This window comes from Opisthorchis viverrini, assembly GCF_000715545.1.
Source record: "Opisthorchis viverrini unplaced genomic scaffold opera_v5_507, whole genome shotgun sequence".
NCBI lineage: Eukaryota > Metazoa > Platyhelminthes > Trematoda > Opisthorchiida > Opisthorchiidae > Opisthorchis > Opisthorchis viverrini.
Window position 1 is genome coordinate 154,285 of NW_008752171.1, and position 22,589 is coordinate 176,873.

Consider the following 22,589-nt stretch of genomic DNA (forward strand, 5'->3'; position numbering starts at 1 on the left):
TCTGGACTGGAGAAAACACAACCGCCTGGAAAGTTCATAACAGCATGCACCCTCACTTATCAGCCAAAATCCGATCTCTCGAACAGAGGTGGACTTTTATGCCGATTCCTCTGGGTGGGTGCTGTAAGAAAACATCAGTTGTACTTGCTATCTTCTTGCGGAAGCTCGGTTACCGGCCAGTACAGTAAACATGTAGTATTTCAAACCGTCATGTTAACAGCTAGGAGCGGAGGATCGAAAGAGCCCATGCTTGATACCTTATACACAATAAGCCATTCAGAGGTATGCAAGTGAATGGGAAGATAAGTTCCTTCACAGTCAATTGTCACAACTGCAAAACCGAGAAGCAAGGTTAACCCCAATGAAGCTTTCAGTACAAATTTGAGACCTCAGATGTAAAACGAACTTGTTAATTCAAAAATTTTCGTCTCGCTAAGACAGCCGAGCACAAATGAGATTACTTACCTACAGATGCACCAAGATAGCTGATTAAAGTAGGTGACCGAAGTAGGTTTCTAATGTTCTTATACAAACCCAAAATTTTGTCCTTTGACTTGGAAGCGAGATGGCTCAGTGGTTAGAGTGGCCTCTGCTTATCGACTTCCCCTATCTAGGCTTGCGCAACCAGGCAGTATCCCAGCCCTCGTGCTTCTTTTGGGTGGCACGGCAGCTAGGCATCGAAAGGGTGTTACGACTGAAGGACTGTCTTGTCCTGTAACTTAGGGGCAGAACTACGGCATGAATCGCACGAGCCAAAAGATAAGCCAAATTAGACTTTCAGCACTAGAAATAAAGGTAAATTCATATAATTAAACCCAGGTGCACTTTTATCCGCCCATACCCCCTGCGCATTATGCCGTAATTTGAGATATTCGTTACACCCAACACTAAGAGAAAAGTACTCCTCAAACAATCGCCTGCTTATTAATATTGTGGGCTAAATATGCTCCCCGAAGTCCTCGTTTTCGTTTGGGAGGGTTCTTTGAATGGTATCAGAATGCAAAAAGTTACGCACCTCAACCTCGGTGTGGTTAGTACCTTCAGTACCAGCACTATCATTCAATCACTTATCTACCATTATTGAAAAATACAGTATGTTCCTATGTGGTATAGGTCTACTTGAAAAAGTCTGTCAAGATGTTTTGACTTTTCAATACACCAGGCAGCGATCGTGAAAAACGAAGCGTTTTTCAGGAGTCTCGTGCCCAGGGTTGTCTATGACATTTGATCATTATAGTTTAGCTACTATGGAAGAGCAAGTAGTACAAAGTTCAGCCAAGCACTAAATACGCCATAACCGAACCTAACACGGAGGGGGGACGAGTTGACCAGCCAGCGAGCATAGTTACGTAGAACAACCCGCACGCCTGTGTTACTTCCATGCTCTCGCTGCGAACCTGCCCGGCACGTGTTGCGACGTAGAGTGTGAGCATAACTTCCGCATTCTCTGTTTGGAAACCCTCACTGTGCTCCAACTGGAAATCGGGTTATTTGTTGCATTTTAGTTACGTCACAATGGAGAATTTCAATAGAACCGCAAACAAGCATGCTTTGTCAGACCCTAGGAGAAAGGCCCACTGAAACTGTAGAGAAGACCGCCAGCATGTATCACTGGTGTTCCATTTGGAAACAATGTGTGAAATGCACATGGCGAATTCGCCTTCTGTTAAAAAAAATACCAAATAGTGAGTATCAAATTTTAGACATAATTTGAACACCAATGTCTTGGGCTCAAATGAGTTTACTGCATAAAACTTGCCACCAAGATTCTGAATTTTAAGTGAATTACCAGACCCACAGGGAAGGCGATGAGGAAACGCGGATGCAAATACGATTCTCCTCTTTCGAAAAACAGCTTGCGGAGGAAACCTGTAAAGCTTAGTCCGCACCGTAGGACCTTACCGGGAAATATTATTTTTGCTGACATATTATTCGCTTTCTTGGTCACGCGGCAATCTGGAGGCAACAAGCTATCAATAAATCCTAGCTTCCCGGGTAAAATACACATCAGTCCAACAAACCTAGCTTGACACTAAAAGAATGAACCAAAATCGATACAAATAAGGATGGATTTAACCAATGGTTCCCATGCATCCGAATTTCCAATAGAATTTCAAACTACGTTGACTTTACCAGACTCCGGTATATATAAAAGACGCCTTTCAACAATCCCGGATACAAAGGAATAATTTCTATAAACAGGGGCTAAAAGACATGGAATATCTATTGCGAGGCGGCAAGCGTCAGGAGAGAACTTTTTGTGGGAATTTCAGGGCGAAAATCGCCTCACTTTTCGAGGAACTAGAATAATAATGTTCGACTAATGTCAGCAAAAACCTACTGACGGAAGAAATCGAAAATTGGCACTCCAAACGGACACACAGGAACACACATTGAACCCCCGTTACTGACAGAGACCAGATGAAAGCAGTTGCTACCGGAGGAGCTTCAGCTGTATAGGATACTGCAATCGAGCGCTTGTCCGTGAACACATCAGTTACGTTTGTCCCTTAGTTTTATGGAGGGAACAGTGTAGTAGGCGAACCAGGGACAACGTTTCTTTTAGAGGGATAGTTGGTGTGGATTTTTGCTTTGTCTTAGTGCACTTTCCGTATATGGTATACGGAAAGAATGCTACCCGGAACCGGCCCAAACAGGCATGACATTGATGATCTGTTGCAAGCCTATATGAATAACAAAGAGATGATTAGGGTGTGGATCCAATACGGCCACACTAGGGGAATTTAACCGCGGTATAGTAGGGGAAAATTATCCCCTCCGTTGCCGTAATGATTTGTTGTAGCCTGGAATGGCGTTCTCATTAGTTTGACCTCGCATTATCTCACCATCATGATAATTTTCACAGATTAGCTTAGTGTCATTATAGCACCTTCAGGGTGAAGTGTTGTTCGGTGTTCTTCTGTGCGGCAGAATGGTAGAGAGGTGTTTAAAATACGGTCAGAAGGGAAAACAGCCCTCACAACATGATAGGTCATTGGACAGGTAGGATTTAACGAGAGCTGCAAGTCCAAACAGTGAACATGCCATAGAAACTTCAGCTATCCCCCAAGTAACTACTTTAATTTTTCGCCTAACCTCCTGCCAGGGTAGGAAGGAGATGAGCGCCGTTTCCATTGAACAGGGAGAGAAAACCACGAGCCGTGATGGAAGCTTTGGTGAAAAGGAAGAGAAACGTCAGAGAATAAATTATCCATAGATGGTCTACTGTCAAGCATTTCTCCCCGGTTAGACGTAGGTTCGGATAGCCGGGTGTCTTCGGTCCACTACGATCTAGCTGTACGGCTTGTGGGATTTGAGGGGAAGAACAAGGCAAAAGCAGAAAGGGTCTATCGATCGCCAAAGGGAAGCAAACGTTGTAGAGGTAGGCGTGTGCGTGCATTACATTGGCGAACGATGGACAGCGGGTGTCCTGCTGGCGTGCGCGTATGTAAACACAATTGCGCACACGCACAAGTTGATGTAGGCACGCGAGCACGAGAGCGTTCGGGCGTACGCGATGTGCGTTCTGTGTGGGACACACCAGGCGTGAGACACAAAGACGACAAAGAAACGACCGGGTCGACAAGACTGCACACGGACGAAACGCAATGCGAGCGTTAGCAAAGGTTGTGTCTCTGTCTCTCTCTCAAGGTTGCCAAATTGAACACGCATGCAAGTCCTGGTTGGTCGATGTCACAAGCCAGGTGAGAGCGACTGGACCACAGCGGCAGAGTGAGAAAATGGTGGTGACGTAGTCCAGTGAACGCATGTCCATCGTCCGCTTGACTTACAACCATGATAAGACAAAATCCACACAACTCTCTAGCCCTGACTTCACACGACGGCTGACCCGCCTCGCAAGGGTCAGACAAAGTGGTCGACCCACGGATAGATCGGCTTGAAATTTTCAAACCAAGCATGGACTCTGATGTGCCACCGACAGGAGGTGTTCAAGCGTAACAGCACAGCACATGCGTGCCATCGTTCACTACTGACAACGTAGTGAGAGAAGAGCGAGGGACGAGGAGGCTAAATCAACGTCACCAAGGGTAGAGACATGCAGAACGATTTATTAGTTACGAGGGGACGTCAAGGACGCTGTGAATCGGGGTTGGAAGATATTAATCGCAAGTGAACGGTGGGGGTGAGCAAATGCGACGGCGTGTAGTATCTGAAGGGTACGGAGGTATGAAGGGTACACCCATAGAAACTGTCAAGCCAGAGTACAGATGACCCCGTATCACATCAACTTCAACGGTCTACATAGTGAACATAGGTCGATTATGATAGATCACAACAGGAGTTCCGGGCATTCACCTCTCTACCAAACATCAGAATTGAAGTCCGTTGTCGCATCCTCCACATTCAAATGTGTATCTACGGGCTCCAGTGCTGATACTACCACAATAATAGAAAATAGACCGCAAACACTTTCTCGAAAGTTTGCAGTCGTGTTTTACGTCGAACCGTTCCTCTCTCGATGGGATTGGATTGCAGAACTCTCAAGAGACTACTTCTTGTTTCGGACTACGGACCACTTACGCATACCGGTCGAAAAGTCTGCTTAAAGGAAATCCAAGTCACGCGGTCCCCCAACGTCATTTTTTTTCTGAAGAGGGCAAACTGAGTTTACTTTTCTTCACAAACACAATCCACATTCATTTTGTGTTACAGTGAGAGTTATCTTGATCACGTGCGCAACTGGTGCGGTGCAGGGAGAGGACAGTTACAAGCTCATAGCTTGCGGTATTCGATGTCCTATTCTTTGCGACCTCATTAATGCATACCCAGTAACCTGTCAGCCTTGCCGCCCCTTACACCGAAAAATTACTAGGATGTTCTTTAGCCTTTTACTGACCTGTAGTGATTACCAAGGTCAAATATTCTGGAATGTGCTTCACCGATTAGACAATAATTGTTCGATGGATGACCAATTGTGGTCATTTGGAACTGGTAGAACACGAACGGCAAACTTCAAGAAAAGTCCCCATGCGAAAAAGTGTCTGGTTTTGTTTCTCACGATCCGTTTTAGGAGGCCAGATTTGGTTCAGAGGGACACACTGCATTCATTCTCAAGATGTCACCGGCGTTGACGATTAGGGTGATTCAGCGATCGGGGAATTCGACGGTTATCACGATCAGCTGGTCACAGCGAGGTTGTGTGAAAATCATTTCGGCAAATCTTACCATCGGTCGGTACGTAGGGTCAATTTATCGATGAACCTAATCACAAACATGTATTCTTATCGGCTGCCTGGGACAGTGAAATCCAGCAAGCGTGAACAATCCCGTTCAGGAGGTAACTGACCGGAAATATCCACGAAAACCACAAGACTACTTGAGGAGGCAAATTACTATCAACTCAATGTCTGGGCATGGGCAACCTGGCAGTATCCCAGCTCTTGTGCTTCCTTTGGGGGGTATGGCAGCTAGGCACTAAAGAGTATTACAGCTGAATGACTAATGACTACTAATATAAACTGCGTAGCTATTGGAATCGCAGAGGTGCGCAGCATTGCTAATGTGCTTGCAGTGGTGAACAATTCCCTCCAAATAAGGGAGCCTCTTATCTCCGTTGTCATTGACACACGTACTTTGAGGGTCAACTGTCTAGTTGACAGTTACAAAAAACGTCATCTATCCGAAACCATACTAACTAATGCGAATAAGGAAGCACAGGAAAACTCACAAAAGACCATCAGATTCTCATACTGGTGGGATCTGACTAGCTGTTCCTCTGACAATGGAGGACGGATAATCGGGACGATCAACTATAATCAAAGATTAAACCTAGTTAACGAGATGTATAGAGATCGAGCACAGCACAGCTTAGTGCCCGATCAATGACGTGCCGCCAAATCATGACACAACTGACGTCACCGATTGGTGAGGAAACGTGCGTATATCTATTCACGTTCTCAAAACCCCCTTGGCTTATCAAGTATTAGCCAGGTCAAAATTATCACAACTGAGCTTGGTATTACACATTCTCCCATGCGGACTCTCATTTTAAACAGGGTAGAAATTTTCGTACACACAATATTCACAACTTTTTGACTCCAACTACCGATTATCTCACATGTGTTATGGGGTATCTGCAAAGGTTTCGTCCACTGACGATTAATACATTGGTTAGAAGTAACCTGAACGAACATCATTCATTGACTTCCGGACACTTCACTATGCAACGCGATATCGTATTATGGCCAGCTGAACAGCGCAGTGGAACTCGCAAAATGCGCCCCGACTTCTAATTAGCCTCAATATTTATATAGAAGAAATCCCAAAGATGCCTGAAGCTCGTCAAAGATGTGGTTTAACTGGCACTGCTGTACCCTAAAAAAGGCGTGCGATTGCACATAAGACAGTGGAGGTAAATGCCCAGGAGCGTGTCCCTATGGGAATAGCAAACGAGTATGGATAACTAAAAAAAACCAAACAGCCGAAACATCAGCTCAAGATTCACCAATAACAGTCCATGCAACTTACTTGGACAATGAAACTAGAACGTACTGTACAATCTGTCACCAACCCAAAACCCTGAATACGCTAGGTGAATGACACTCATTAATATGAACGAGCCTGCAGTACATGCATATGTACTGCTCAGCATAAGAGGCCCAAGCAAAGGTCGACAACTATCCAACTTAGGTTCAAGTAGAATATAAGATTGAGGGGAACTTGGGGAATGCGCCGACCTTATGGGACCCAAAGAGCGAAACCGGTCGTAAGCCGTCGAAGGTTTCTCAGCAACCACATGAGTAGTGTGTTACGCCTGCTCAACTCAATATCTGAAGACATCACATTTACAATCGATATTGAAACAAATAACCAAATGACATTTTTGGACTACTGTTGAGCAGAAAATAGAGCGGAACTCTTCACACATGTGTATATCGAAGGAGGGAAAACACCGACATACAACGGAAACAACAGGAAAACTAACATTCAAACTGGAGACGCATTGCAGTACAAGAGAACTCAGACAGAAAGGAAATTACCTCCAACGTGCATTGAAAAATGATGGATATTTAAAAGGCTCATCATAGACCGAGGGCAGTCGTAGGAACAGTAAAATCAACTAACCAGTAGTTCCTTCGAAATCGGACACATATCTGAATTCACAGTTAAGCTAGGACCGAAGGGAATTCAAGCAGTTCAAAAACTGGCTTCTGTATTGAGGAAACCGACGGACCAAAAACAGGACTCACTATGGAAGCTATTGAACACGAGTTACGGCAAAGGGACCAGAAAGGTTAAGCCCCAAGGCCACCTAAACACTCACCGATCAAGAGGTAGGTCAGCCGACAGAAATACTCACCCCAATGACAAAAGATCAGTCGACGTTAGCCTGAATGAGTCGACCCTACACCAACCAATGCACGCACAACATCCACGCACTAACGACGTCATCTGGCGCCTGATGATTTTACTTTTATCACCAGACTCAGCGAACGAGTCAACGTTTGTCACGACGACCTGAACTACTAACATTCCCTTCACTTCCCAAGTTCCCTTTTGGGCTTATTTGTATAACATCGAGGTTAAGGAAACTGTATCGAGTAGAGTTGCAACGGAACCTCGAGGTAGTCTGTGTGCTACACATTTAATGGGAAGACATCATCAGGCAATGTAAGCATTCAGAACAATCAGTGAGGGAAAGTGTCGATACCATGTTTCCGTCACCACCGATATGATGGGAAATTGTGAGGACCCCCCCCTGGAATCTGATAGGTCGGTTTCAAAAATGTCCGGTGGACGGTCAGTACGAAGTAAGTAATTAGGGATGCAACACGGCTTATATTCGAAGGCGCCCCCTTGTACCGTCATACACTTCTAAGTGCAAGACTGGAAGCAGGAGAGGCACGGCTAGCCGTTGAGTTTTAATCCATAAATCGGTTGCAGTTTTTCATTCTACCGGCTCTGTTTCACGGAGCACTTAGAATTTTTGGTTGACCTCCCTGGTTGATGAAAAATGAAATAATACTGGGATCGAATCTCAGCAAGTGCAAACAGAAAAAAAGACTTAGAAAATGAACCTTACTCTTTGATTTGGATCTGTTTTTTCCGTCAGGGATACCATTCGTTGCCGTTGGCTTGGAGATTACACCTGTCATTGAGTCCAACATCAACGAAGCTGAGACCATTGAACCATTCACCATTCCTCCATCGACCGAGCCACCACCAGAGATTGCCGCCGCCGCCGCTGCTGCTGCGGCAGCCGCTGCCTCTGCCTTACGTTTTCGTCTTCGTTCCGCCTTACGAAGACTTTTCGGGTCGGGCTGCGTGACGCGAAACTCGGTATAGTCGGCAAACACCACCTCGGAATCGGGAAGTTCAGACAGGTCACCCCGAATGTAGTCCCGCAGTTTGCGAAGAGCGACAAAGAAAGGCAGCTTGTCTTCGGCTCTAGGCAGCTGAGCACAACGAGCGCTCGAGGAAGGCATGACGAAAATTGTCTACAACAATAGACACAACAAGAAGAGTAATGAAGAGCTTAAAGACTATAGGAAGAGAAACCAACAAACCGGTTAAGAAAACGCGTTTACTAGAGAGATGTATGAATCAGAAGATGATTACTAATCAAGCCAACTATCTTTCGAGGGTTAGGATGCGATAAAAAACAAGCAATCAATGTTGAGAAATAAACAAAACCAAATGCATGTGGCGGACTGACTTTGTTAATTATTTGGCTGAAATGAGAGAGTAACAGACAGTGGGCTTAAAACGAAGTTAAGGCCACACGTATTTGGAAAACTGTGAGCTTAGGATCACCATGTAGAGAGCTACGGACAATCAATCACAAAACCAGATATGGATAGACGGTAATGTATCGTTACAGTCAGGGCTTTCACCTATGATGAGTTTGTCAGCGGCACCAAATCGGCTGCGATAAACCAACTGGGTGGGGACACGGGATCGACACAACAATGGTCAGTGACACCGGCAGATATGATCGAGTCAGTGGCGATTCTGCATCAAGAATGTTGCTTTTAGCACGTAACTACCCACTACAAAAATAGGAAACAGAAAATATGAAGCAATTTACCACCAATTAACTGAAAGGATCACAGCTTCTAATGCATGATTATCTCCTCTTTACTATCCCATTTTTCACCAGCGGCCGGGGTCAAATCATCACAGATGGATGATTCGAAGCAGAATAACTGAACTGGAGTTGAAAATGTCTCGCACATTTTCAAAAATTCATAACACCGTTGATGAATCTGTGAGTAGTGCGCAGATTCAACCAGTTCACCAATACGAACGCGCTAATTTGCGCAATGAAATGTAGAGCCTCAATAGAGGTGGAGGATCCTTGTACGGGGTGTTTCCCAGGTCAAGTTCATTAAGTTTTTGGCATTCGATCGATGGAGAGGGTTGCTACGAGACTTCAAGTTAAAATCCAGTAAAAATGGTCCGTGACATCCTGTGTAGTGACCAGGACACACAAAACCTAAAATGAGACCAGATTTTGATTACATAATAGCAATGTCCAGTTGTCTGCAATTTAAAACACTGCAATTTAAAACAACCGGTGACGTCGAGAAAACAAAGATCGACCGACCCCAAGTATTGCGGAACCGATTGGATAGTGGACCACACACGGGTGAGCATTTCGAGCCTCCAATGAACCATGCAAAGAGCGGTGAACAATGCTATAGAAGTAATACACTCATAAGGTCGCCGAAAACTCTTCGACAGCTATTTGTAATTCTATAAAAACCTATTGCTTCGTATGGACAAACTGAGATTAACTTGGAATGAGATGAGTCCGTTCCACCCAGCTCCGAAAGCAACACGACCTGTATACAGTGGACTATAGGCATTTTGATTACATAATAGCAATGTCCAGTTGTCTGCAATTTAAAACACTGCAATTTAAAACAACCGGTGACGTCGAGAAAACAAAGATCGACCGACCCCAAGTATTGCGGAACCGATTGGATAGTGGACCACACACGGGTGAGCATTTCGAGCCTCCAATGAACCATGCAAAGAGCGGTGAACAATGCTATAGAAGTAATACACTCATAAGGTCGCCGAAAACTCTTCGACAGCTATTTGTAATTCTATAAAAACCTATTGCTTCGTATGGACAAACTGAGATTAACTTGGAATGAGATGAGTCCGTTCCACCCAGCTCCGAAAGCAACACGACCTGTATACAGTGCTATGACTATAGGCTGGATATGTTACCTTGAAAAAAGAGCCAACAATGTTGGAGATCATTTGCAATGAAAACTGGGGAGAATACGGTAATACTGCTCGGGAGTCTCGTTTATCGTGCTGGAGAAGCGATTCATAAAAAAACAGTGTCACAGGAAAAGCCTGATGCGCGAGCGATCCAAACTACAGCTACAGAGCTTTCTGAGGACCGGATGGAACAAGTTCAGTTGGGACCACATGACTTTATGAAACCAGATAATCCGAACACCACACAGCGGCTTACCGTATCCGTTCCATCAAGAGTTGTAGGTTGTCGACCCATGCTGAAATTTTTATGTCCCACGTATGCTTCGTAAATACCTGCAACAAAAATGAACCACGGAATACATATAGAACATGGCTCTCGTAAAGGAGACATTGATGGGATGAGAGTAAAAAGACGGTAAGTAAACTAGCTTGCCGGGGCGAGATGGCCCAAGTGGTTAGAGTGCGAATTTACTGACATGAAGGTCGATGGTTCGAACCCGACCTCTGCCTCTCGACTTCCCCTCCCTAGGCTTGGGCAACCTGGCAGTATCCTAGCCCTCGTGCAACCTTCGGGTGGCATGGCAGCTAGGCACCGAAAGGGTCTGAACAAAACTAGCATGCCTTAAGAATACACAAGAATGCCCTTGGTTACGATGCTGTCCAATGGTCACGAAACCACACGTATGTGTATAGGTAAACAATGTCCGAAAAACATCTATGTATGTGACAAGCATTTCCAACTTCCATCAGTGGACGCCTACGGACCTTTATGGGTGAAAGAACTGAAGGGCTCCCGACACATCACTGGAACTGGTTTGCCATCCATGCCCTGGATTATTTCTAACCGACTACAGTCAGGATCACGTGGGCCCCAGCCGAAAAGACGCTTGACAGTAACCGATTTCATTCATGTTGTCACGTCAATACATGCCCCGCGAACCTTTCTCCAACAATCACGGAACGGAAACCAACACCTTCTACGGTGGACGGTTGTTGGGTATGCATTCCACATACCCAGATCATCTTAACCAGGTAAGTTTAGTCTGCTGCTTTAACGAATAAGAAAGAGAGGATCTCCCCATACCAAGCATTTACATCTTTCTACCCCTGGCAAAATTAAGTTCCGGTTTGAACAAACGGCACGTCTTACATATAAAGAACTCACCTTTCCCATTGAAGACAGCGATTTTTGGCCTGTACTTTCTCATCTTCTCCAACATTATCGCTGCACCAGCCTTCATTTCCTTCCTGGTAAGCTCAGCCGCGCCTTTAGTCGGTCTAGTACAAACGTTTGTGAATCCAATACCGTAATCCAACATCCTCTCATCATCGTAGCAGGTAACCATTTCTGGGACTAGACCGGCTTGTGAAATACAAGTCCAAAAGTGGTTGCCAGGACCGGCGTAGTGATGGCCGACAGATGCGGAAGCTAAGCTAGGGTTGATACCAACCTGGGGGAGACAAAGGTATGTGAACTTAAAGCAAAGTCCAGTCGAAGCAGAGAAAAAATTATGGATCACGAGCATGAAGATTCGGCATCGTAACACAAGGATTACAAGTAAAAAACGAATACATACAAATCTAATGTCAAGTGAAGGATCTTTGGGAGCGTTGATTAGCCAAGTCGTTCTCTACGATGAGTTTGATCACGCTCACGATAATATTACAAGCGGTATAAAAGACGAACTTTTCCCCACATGTTAATGCATGACTGGGCAGGGGGTCAGTTATGAACGTGGTGAAGGGAACTTGAAAACGACAACTTACAGTTGATTGGTACCACCGAATAATACTCTTCTATAAAGCCCACAAACAAAGCGCTTGGAAACAAAACAACGATTCAGGCACATCGCTCATGGGCTGAAAACATTTGATAAAACTGAGTGGTTTTCACGAACTATGCTGATTTGGGAACTAATTTGGCTTTCACGGGAGACTCATCTGAATCTCGCGTCTATGATATCCTCCAACTGAATGTGCTGCATAAAGGCCACCTCAGATTTCAGTTCGTGCGATAGCCGAGATCTTATAGTATATTTTCCTGGAAGAACACCTTCAGCACAACCAAATACCTGTTTTCTAATAACTTCGTTACCAAAACGCTGACGCCGTCCACAACCGGACACGCTTCTGAGACATCGGTGGTCGAAAACTTGAAGACACCTCACATCACCTGTCCGCAGAGGCCATGTCTCGCATCTAAACAACAACACAGCCCTTACTGTAGCCCGGTACACATGACCCTTAAGATCTAGTGAGATACTTTTCTGACGCAACAAGTAGCGCAAATTAGCAAACGGGATTCGAGCCTTTGAGATTCTTGCGCTGACTTCATCAGACACACCTCCGTCAGAGCTAATACAACTACCGAGGCATGTAAAGTTTTCCACAATCTCCAGTGATTTTCCTTGAATTGTAAGAGATATATTCGGAGACTGAACGTTCTAAAGCATGAATTAATACTTTGAAGGTGCAAGGCGCACGAAAAAAGATGGTATGATGATGGTGTCTATTCAAAAAAGCTTGTGCTTCACTTTGGTCTTCAAAGATGAGGGCGATGTCATACGTGTACTCCAGATCGACAAGGCTCTCACCAGCAACAATTTGAACACTGGGGTTTTGAAGACCGTCCAGTACTCGCCTCACAAGTTTATCAATGAGAGGCGTCAGCAGTAGCATGTTTTCGCTTCCCCACCCTGCTTATGCAGCAAGTAAGGCGACTCGGCTGATGGCACCACGCGACGGCCGATGTTGCATGAAATTATTGTTAGCTGTTAATGCCATGGTTGTAGGAGGACTGGGATACTGCAAACTTATGCCCAAACTTATGCTCAAGTAGGACATAAAGTCAACAGATACTCGGGGACTGTGCCCAAAGACGAAGCCGGTCGTGGGCTGTCGGTGAGTTCTGGTATCTATGAGTAGTATACTTTGGTCTTTTTCTTTCAGCCCGAAAAACCAACAGGATGGCGGTAAAGCCAGAGGGGAAGAAAGCAACAGGAGGCAAGTTATCAAATGGTTCCATGGGCTTCAGGCGTATACCAGTACGCCATATATCATGTCACCTTAAGAAACATGTATTTGACGTAAACTTACGATAACAATATCCAAGCCTTCTTTTAAATGGTCCGGCAAAACCTTATCCTTGACATCCTCTTCTGTAAGACCGTTGAACCTCTCAACATCTTTACTAGATGGGGACCCGAGAACACTGTCACTAGATGGTGCGTGAACGCTGCCATTACTAGAAAGAGAAAGAGGCACGGAAACGAACTAGATCACAGTCATCAAGGCAATGAAAGGTCAGGATGGTAAGACACATTGCTTAATAGACGGCGAAGACGGTAATCGTTTATAAGATGCCGATTTAGTTGACGGTGATAATGATAAAATAATGATAAAACGGAGGACAGTGGAGTTCGCCCACCATAACAGGGCGATGAACGTCTGCTGCTTTCGATGTCGCAATAAGGACGAAACCATCACAAAATAAAACTACAGGCTACAGCGTCACTAACCGTTGACTTTATATTGTTTCCACAACTTCCAGCTTCACAAAGTGCAGCAGCATTACCATGCGAAGTTTTACGGCGCGACCCTAATTTACCTGCCGCATCCCTTCGACGCATGTGACCCATATGAAACACAAAAAGTGACACATTACCAGATCGCGCAGATCTAAACAAAAGCGAAGCAGAAATTAGGGACAAGACCTTGCCGCTTGCACCACAGCTGGCGCATAATTCTCAAATGGCTGGCATGCAGTCCTAAAGAGCACTTCATGTGCACTCTAAACTACCCGGTTCTATAAGATTTATATGCAGCACAACTAACAGGTCAGCGCGAGAGATGTAGGAATTCACCATAAATAACGAAAAAGACTGAAACTCAAAGATAAAAAATGTGGATACCAGTTAGTTGAAAAATTCGCATTGGACAGATCATTACCCCGTCTTAGATATCTAAACCATTATCATCAACAACGACCACGTGTGCCAGTGGATAGTCAAAAAGTGGGAAAATACGTGAAAATAAAAAGGTAAAAACTAGCAGGTGAAGGAACAGCATAGAACTTCTGATGTTTTTCAAGATGCAGATGAGAGTAGAATCGAACTCGCATATGACGCCCACAGTATCCGTCAGACACGGTCAGATGTGAAGGACATCGACAAAGAAAAGCCAACACCACGCATGTTGAAAAAGTGTGCAACGTAAGTGTCAAAGTGGTGGGTAAGCATAACTCACTATGTACTGAAATTAACCTAAGGCCTTGGCTCCAAAGCCTTAGAACACGCAAAGGCTCGCTCATACGTGGTCAAGAAGGAACGCGATGAGGCCTATTTGCGTTTGGGACTGGCTTGTTGGTGGGTACCATTGTGCCAAACCATTTCCACTGTTCCAAAAACTGGTTCTGCAAAGAACCAGTCAATGATCAGCACACATCTGCAATGGGCACTTTATTATCGGTGTCTCGTATCGAAAACTCATTTGGGCCTCGATAGCGTCAACCCTACCTGTTCGTCTACGTCACCAGAGAGTACAACTATGTCTGGGCGTTGAGCCCAGACAGCCAGAGTGTAATGGAAAGTGTCTTTGACAGATTCTGAGCTTCAACTAGTTGGGGAGTAAGCAGACAATATGAACAGGGAATGACTCTTCTTTTTCGAGATTGTCTTACAGACGTTATAAAACGAACCGCGCAAAGACGACGACTAATGGGTCTTCAGTCAGATAGACGCTTCCTCTCGATGGCTCAACACAATACTCTCCAGACATATCCAGCTGCAGCGGCAACTCCGTCACGAGAGGTGGCGGCCAGACGCGGAAACAGTTCAGCTAGTAGTTGCATCCGAGATTCTTATTTCTGACAGGCAGCAGACACCAATGCAGAAGGAATCCGTAATATGAGGAAGAGCAGCTTACCATTCTGCTTACTTCAGTGTGCGAGGATCGGCTTTCGGAGTTTTAAAACTAAGTTTGTGGTGTTTAGGGTTGTTACTGAAGACAGAGGTACAGCTGAGTGCAAATCAAGATGAACACATCAGTTATTCTTAGTGCTGGGATCTGCTGAGAGAAAATTAGTAATGGGGTGGGATAGAGAAGCAGGAAAGTGCAAGAAGGGAGACGTCAGTGGTGACGCACTCAACGATAACTCTGATGCACTCAGTTTCTTGACTGATTACGCATGTACGTAGTATTAGGTAATAAGCCGCTGGAGCAGCAGACAGGACTTGTTAAGCTGAGGTGCTTGGGGCATGTACTGCACATAAATTACTTCCGTCTACCGAACAGCTAGAGCTTTCCGCTCAAAGCCCCTGTGGCAAAAGTTTCACGGAGGATAGCCAACGATACGCAAACGCGAAATGAATGCGGATACTGCCAAGCTTTAGGATCCCCTGGCCTTCTTAGGCGAGATCCAAGTGCTCTCCTTACTAGTGTTTGGAAATCCCAAAACACTTGGCACATAAGTGATCCCAGTTACGAGTCTAACTGGACTGTCTAGCTAACGCCTGTCTGTCGTTATGTGCTGGGTAAGATGTGCAACGGAAATTGAGTCTATCCCACTGCTGAGGTTTTTTCCAACACGATAGTCAAACGTCTTCATGTCAATGGTTTCCAATTCATTTCAATTAATCAGCTATAAACAATGCACAATGGGTACACTGATTCTAAATGCTACGGTTTCGATCACCGGAAAGTGAAAGTGTGGGACCTATAGCTAAGCACTGGAGACAGCCGGATCAATTAGTTGGGGAACTGGGAAGCTATGCATTGAAGACGATAGCCATTGGGCCATTGCTGCCAGTGTCATTAACCATTAGTGATTTCATCACCGACATAGCCATCCAGGGATGCTGCAGTTGTCGACCCGACTCAGTTTACTGGTTAGTTTTTTCATACTTCGTTACCAAGTCGTACACTGTCCACCTTCCGGTAGCCTCCACTCAGCACAGGGCAGTGAAGCATCAGCGTCAACATTGTTCTCTTTGATAATAATAATAATAATAATAATAATAATAATAATAATAATAATAATAATGGGGTAAACAGCCCTATGAGGTAATCTGGTATGCGGAGTACATGTTCAGATCAGCATAAGCGATGAGGCGTGGGTAATTCATTTATCATGGGAGAGGCCTTTCTTCCTAAAACCATATGGAGTATCTCAGCCTTGCCAATCCGATGTTCCTACCAGACTCGACCAATGCTTCAGAGAAGCGGTCAAACATGGAGACCCTTTGTATATGGTATGGGCGTAGAGGCCACGTTTCTGATCCATAAAGCAGTATGGGTAGGATTGCCAGAGTAAATTCTGTCCTTGACAAACTGACGTCACGTTGGCACCATAGGTGTCCGGGATTGACAAATGCTGCCCTGGCCTTCCTAATTCATCTCCAGCTAATCTACCGAAACTCACACAACAGTCCAGATAAACAAATTTATCTATCACATCGACTAGCTTGTCTACAAGCACGAGTTTTTGGTTTGATCCCACCCAATATTATAGCAACACTCCACACTTTGCAGATGTGAATCTCAGGCCAAACCGTGCGGCAGATTTGTTTGGGTCATTTAAAATGGTTTACATTTTTGAAGCATTTGAAACAAGAGAAGCAATATCGTCCGTATAATCGATAGCTGCCAGCGATCGCCCGGGGAGTACTTCGACATGCGAGGTTCCAGAGGCAGAAAGAGAAACTACAAGCAGCATGTCAATAACAAAGTTGAAGACGAAAGGCGAGAGAGAGGCCTTGTCTCTCACAACTAGACATGGTGAACTGAGGCGAAAGCTTGCCCTATACTCATACACGTCCACAGGGTTTCGCACACAGTGTCCCTACAAGGGATACAAATTTAGATCGCCAGACACTGCCAAAGTTTCTGCCGATCGAAAGTCAAAAGCAGCTTTCAGTGTGAGATGTTTGAAAGAGTAGTACTCTCCAAGAATTTGTCTGAACGTAGATATATGGTCGATGTATCCTCAACCAGGTCGAAACCCAGATTGATTCTCACGAATCTTAGTCTCCCGATGACCGATCAACCTGCGCAAAATGGCAGGTAGCACCTAGGATGCAACAGATAGTAGTTAGGACACGATGGTTTTCGCACGACGTCCTTTAGCGCTTTTTGAAGATTTGGATGACAGTTGAGGAGATCCACTCCACTGTCATTTTGTTTTTGTTCCAAATCTTCTAAAGTACAGTCGTCAGATTGTTCCCAAACTTTTTTGAAGAGTGCCGGGTACAGACCATCCTGACAAGGGGAATTTTCACGTTAATACCTCACGCTGGATTTCTCTCGTTGATGGCGGGTTGGTGTCGGCGTTCCATTTATACAACCTGCGGTTGTACTGAAGGAAACCAGATGAACCGTGTTCAGCCCATCGCATAAGACGTCAATTTTGTGAGTGAATTGCCGTTTCTTCTTTTTTCGCATCCCCTTTCGGTGACGCTTGTCTTCTTTTGACCGGTTGGTCAAATCAACAGGAATAGGTCGCGCCTCTTGCTTGTAGTGAAAGCCTTTTCCACTTTATAGGCTTTCACAATCCACCAGCGTTCCGTCATTCTCCAACCTCTCGGTCATCCGATAACTGAGGGATCTGCGTGTGCCACCATAGTCGCTAGTTGCTGGAGTGACCTTTCTGGTGACAATAAGGTCTGTTGATTTCGACGATGTCCAGTGTTCATTTCGAGTCGGATGGTTTGGATGGCCGATTCTGGAAGCTGAGAGCATAGCTTAACTCGCTTCCATTCAACCCCAAGAATCTTCGACACGATGTCCAGTGTTCATTTCGAGTCGGATGGTTTGGATGGCCGATTCTGGAAGCTGAGAGCATAGCTTAACTCGCTTCCATTCAACCCCAAGCAATCTTCGACATCCGCACGACTGTGCGTTTCCAGGAGCTTCCTAAACATATCAGCTTGATAAGCTTGAGTTATTGAAACTTGTCGAAGTTGGTGAATGGAGTACCTCTGTTTTGGTAATGGTTTTGGAAGGTGAAGGTTTCCAGCTCCCCGATTTTACCAGGGACAAGGGGCTTCTTCTAAAAGGTCCCATATCCCCCTGCGAGATACATCAGTCTTGTAGGGCTAATTTTGTGTGGTTTTCAGTTTTGATTCAACAAATGCCGCCGTGAAAGTGTGTCAAGTCCTCGCCAGTAGTACAGTCACGGTTTGCAGGATGGAAAGTGTTTGAGAACAGGATGTTCTGAACGGCGTAAAACAATTTATTTCGACAAGCGAGGCCGTTCAAGGCTTGCCGTGGAGGTACTACAAAATACCTTCCACATCTGAGTGAAATGCTTATAGAGGAGCTGAGGGCTTATCGTGGATTTTGTAGCAATGTACCCTGCCAATTCCTTGCCATTGCGAACAAACGAGATTCATCTATTCTTCGGTGATGCGCAAGTACTCCAGGGAAATTCTCAGAGAGAGGACTTGTATTGCTTCCAACTTCAGTCCCTTTCTTCCACAAACCTCTTGTCCGGTTTCGAATTCGGCTTAAGTTAGCTAGAGCGCGAACTTCAGTGATCTGACACGCAGCAGCAGCAAGGATCCTCAGTTCAATGGTTCAGCTGTAGCACCCTTTCGGCGCCTAGCTGCCATGCACCTGAAGGAAGCACGAGAACCGAGATACTGCTAGTTTGCCAAAACCTACACAGGAGCAGTTGACATACACAGATCGGATTCAAACCACGGTTTTTTCGGTCAGTAAGTTCGCACCTTAACCACTGAGTCATCTCGCGCTCGATCCATATCTGCTGAGCGAGGGCTTTCCACTCCTTCTCTGGTGCCAACACATTTATGTTCCACCATCTGTGTGAGTTCACCAAAGCCTGGATAGTGGGAAGAATGGTGCTGGTATGGACGCAGACACTCAACTCTTCGCTTCTTGGTTGAGTGAGTGTTAGGCAGTCAGTGTGGGTTATCGAGGGTCACTTACTCGAAGAACTCGACAATCCGCTCCTCCCAACCTAAAGTTACCACCGCGACGTGGTGGTCGGGCTTGAAAGGTGCCATGGTCAAGCGGGTTACACTATCTGAAACTTCGTTCCACAAGGTGCAAACATGCTAGGAAAACCAAAGGGGAACAGTCAGACCAATAATCGCGAGATACAGCCTGGAGGTAGTCATACTGTCCTCTGTGATAGAGATGTGAAGGCGGTAAAGTGTTTCCACCGTTCGACAAGCATGTCCAATCATGGAAGCAGCGGCGCTGCCTCCTCCCGAGAATTCACCGGGTTAACAAAGGCAAAAACTGCACATTCCGATCGCCTGAAGCTTGATAGTGACTGCTGGTACGTTGTTCAATACGATCGAAATAATTCTAAAACCAGAGTCTGGTGATGCTCAAAAGGCACCTACCGTGCGCAGCCACATCAGGAGTGAAACAGTGATTTAGTAATTCCTGCACCCTCGGGTTAGGCCAACCCTCACAGCCGAGCAGGTTAGAGCAGGTTATTGCCTCATCAGCCTTGAGAAAGGTCCCTAAAGAAAACCCTACTGTCCACTGTCCCGCGGGTCAAACTTTTGAGTCAGAGGCCAAGGGAAGGGTCCCCAAACAAAACCCGACATCCTCCCATTACCTTGTGGGCCAGACTTTTGAGTCAAGGGTTCAAGTTAGAGTGCCTCAAACAAACCCCCTTCCTCGGCCTGGGCAACCGGGGAGTATCATTTGCCCGCACAGTTCTTTGTCCACCAACGTTTGTTTCCAGCCCCTTCACACCACACAAGCAAACGTTGCTTCGTCACTTGACCGTCAGCTATATGGCCGATGGACCTTATGCACCCCGCTCCCCATAAACAATAAACAGAAGAATACCTTGCTAAATCCACGAGATCCATCCTACATAGGAGCTTTTAACGTCCGTACTTTGTCTTAGCACCTTCGAATAAAATCTGGATGGTTGATTCGGAGTAGATGCTCATGTCATGGACAACAAGGAGCAACTTCTCCGGTTGTGTCGTGATCACGAACTCCTTCTGACAAGTACGAAATTTCGGCATAAACGTTCACAACGCGTAATCTGGCGGCCACTTCAAATGAACTGCAAATAAGCCGCAGACCCAGTTGGATGACGTAGACATCATCCGCCGGCGAAGATCCACAGTTCAAGATTGTGGGGTACATAATTTGATCCCGTTCACGCCATGAGGCGTGCAGGCCTGAAAATTAGGTTCCATTCAAGACCTCAGAAGTCAACAAGGAGTATGCCGATCTGCCATAATCGAAGGAACAGCAGAGCTAAACAGCATCATCATAACTGCCTCAACAACTCTACGGTAAAGCGAGGTGGATAGAGCATGGTAAAATGTGAAGGGAGGTATGCTATTAGCATTCATTGCTGTCTGTCTGACTTCTCCGATACAATTAAATGACTACTGGATATCGTCGAGATCGCTATTCATGCAAGGAATTCTGTATCAGCAGTCAATCAGTATGACGGCGCATGCAAACTCATTAAACATCAAATAATGAAGAGCCGAATAAAAGACCGAGGTCTCAGGAGATGAAGAAGACTTTTGCTACCTATTTCAACTGACTCTCTTGGGCTGAGAACTTGAAGGGCAGTGCTACACCATTTTCTTGCGTGTGCTTTTCAGATGGACGGCGACCAGTGAACGAATAGAACAAAGCCGATAAGGGAAACTTGGGCGAAAGCCTCGATCCTGTGTATTAATATGTGATTACGTGGACCAACGCGGTTCGTGCAGGCGAAGAAGGAAAATCGCGCGTTGTTATTCAGATATGTTATTTATTCTCGGCAGTCGTCATTGACCATTCGGGATTCTCAGATGTTTTGCCGTCGTGTGCGCTGGGTTTAGCTCTGAAGTAAGGTCACCCGTAGCCCAGCGCAATGAGAAAACAGCCTCCAAAATTTTAAGGAGTTAGTCGAGTAAAATTTACTGATCCATGGGCTGAGTGGGTTCGCATTCTGCATACCTTTATGCGGACAAGTCCACGCAGATGGAATGAAACAATCCGCCGCAGTGTTTACGCTCAAATTCAATGGCCTGCAGGTAAGCAATCCAAAGGTTGACAGAATGGGGCGGAACGTCTCTGGAAGACGTATTATAGTGAGCAATATTTAAGATGTTTGCCACTTGGTCAAATAAGTTATCTCGAAACGGAATATCCTGTCGGACCTAGACGCTGGATATATTCCCGCCCATGGAGTGCTTGCGCCGTAATTTCGACCGGCCGGGACTCGGTTCCCTGTCTACCTAATACATTTCATTCACCGCATTCTGTTGCACAATTTTCTGTGGATCTGCTGGATTTCTGACCTTATGCGGTCCTACTAATCTGACTGAAAAGAACAGAATTCGCGGACATACATGTGCGCAGTACTGTAGGCACATGACAAACTGCATAACTGATGCCTACTAGTCAGGCTCAAAACACAATATTACTGATGAGAACAAAGACAATACTCCTGTGTTCAACGAACTTACCTAATATCTGCTTGCGAGAACGTTATTGTGTCATTTGTTTGAAGTTGTGTACTGAGTGGTTGTATAAAGCTAGAGAAACACCAGATACCTTGAAAGAGGCAGCATAATGTCGAAATCCTCAGTTTTCATGGAAGAGTGGGGTAAGTCAAATGCATTTGGTTTCATATCACCCATTCCCAACGAGAAAGAGTCGCCCCAATCCATAACTCAAAACAAACTGAACACTGCGGCGCTCCCAAGGTTCATATCAGTGTTGACTTCAATACATTTCAACAACTTCTGATCAGGTCAGTTCGCCGTCAGCGACGCCATGGTTTACAGTAAAATGGCCTGGTCCTGGTGGACGCTTGTCATTAAAGGGGTGACTTTTTATCTGCTGTTATGCTGTCTTTGAAACAACGTATTTGTGAATGTTAACCGGTGAAACCGACGGGTGTGGCAATTATTTAAGTGGATTCACGGATTCACGGATTGATACACAGGATCGAGGCTTTTGCCCAAGTTTCCCCGGTCGCTTTTGTTCTTATCGGTCAGTGGCTGTCGTTCCCCTGAAAGGCACGAGTGAAAAAAGGGTAAAGCACTGCCCTTTATGTTCCCAGCGCGGGGCAGTATGCTTGCAAGCGCGAGGATTCGCACAACAGTCTAATGTCTAATAGTGCTTCAAACTGGGTTCTAGAAGGGGCGTGGACAACCGTCGGAGGAAGGTCATTCCACGCACCTACTACCCGAAATGAAAAAATTTTTGTCTAATGAATGTGTGTGCTCTGAGCTGGAAAATTTTCTTACCATGCCCCCGCCGTGTGTTTGCTGGGTCAACGGTGAAAAACCTGTTTGCCGAACTTTGTTCAAACAGGGCATAAGTAAGAATTAGGTCCCCTCGGAGGCGACGGTACTCCAGGGGAAAGAGATCAAGCATCGCGAGACGCGTTTCGTAGT

The 22,589-nt window shown here is 45.5% G+C and overlaps 3 protein-coding genes across 3 annotated transcripts in view; 2 read left to right on the forward strand and 1 right to left on the reverse strand.

Annotated features, from left to right (window-relative positions):
* T265_11500 (hypothetical protein) overlaps nt 1-22,007 on the reverse strand; it is a gene marked incomplete at both ends in the record, with an annotated part of 23,832 nt that extends 1,825 nt beyond the window's left edge. Inside the window, 6 exons of the mRNA XM_009178170.1 lie at nt 8,045-8,459; nt 10,454-10,530; nt 11,363-11,648; nt 13,294-13,441; nt 21,654-21,722; nt 21,973-22,007. Coding sequence (XP_009176434.1) covers nt 8,045-8,459; nt 10,454-10,530; nt 11,363-11,648; nt 13,294-13,441; nt 21,654-21,722; nt 21,973-22,007 — 1,030 coding nt within the window. The remainder of the gene's footprint in view (nt 1-8,044; nt 8,460-10,453; nt 10,531-11,362; nt 11,649-13,293; nt 13,442-21,653; nt 21,723-21,972) is intronic.
* On the forward strand, nt 3,415-3,621 carry T265_11501 (hypothetical protein; the record flags this gene model as incomplete). The annotated part of the gene is made up of 1 exon (XM_009178171.1): nt 3,415-3,621. The coding sequence occupies one exon, from the start codon at nt 3,415-3,417 to the stop codon at nt 3,619-3,621; it is 207 nt and encodes a 68-aa protein (XP_009176435.1).
* Nucleotides 4,230-4,568, forward strand: T265_11502 (hypothetical protein; the record flags this gene model as incomplete). Its single annotated transcript, XM_009178172.1, has 1 exon — nt 4,230-4,568. One exon carries the CDS (start codon nt 4,230-4,232, stop codon nt 4,566-4,568), a length of 339 nt encoding a protein of 112 aa, XP_009176436.1.
* Nucleotides 22,008-22,589: the final 582 nt, after the last annotated feature.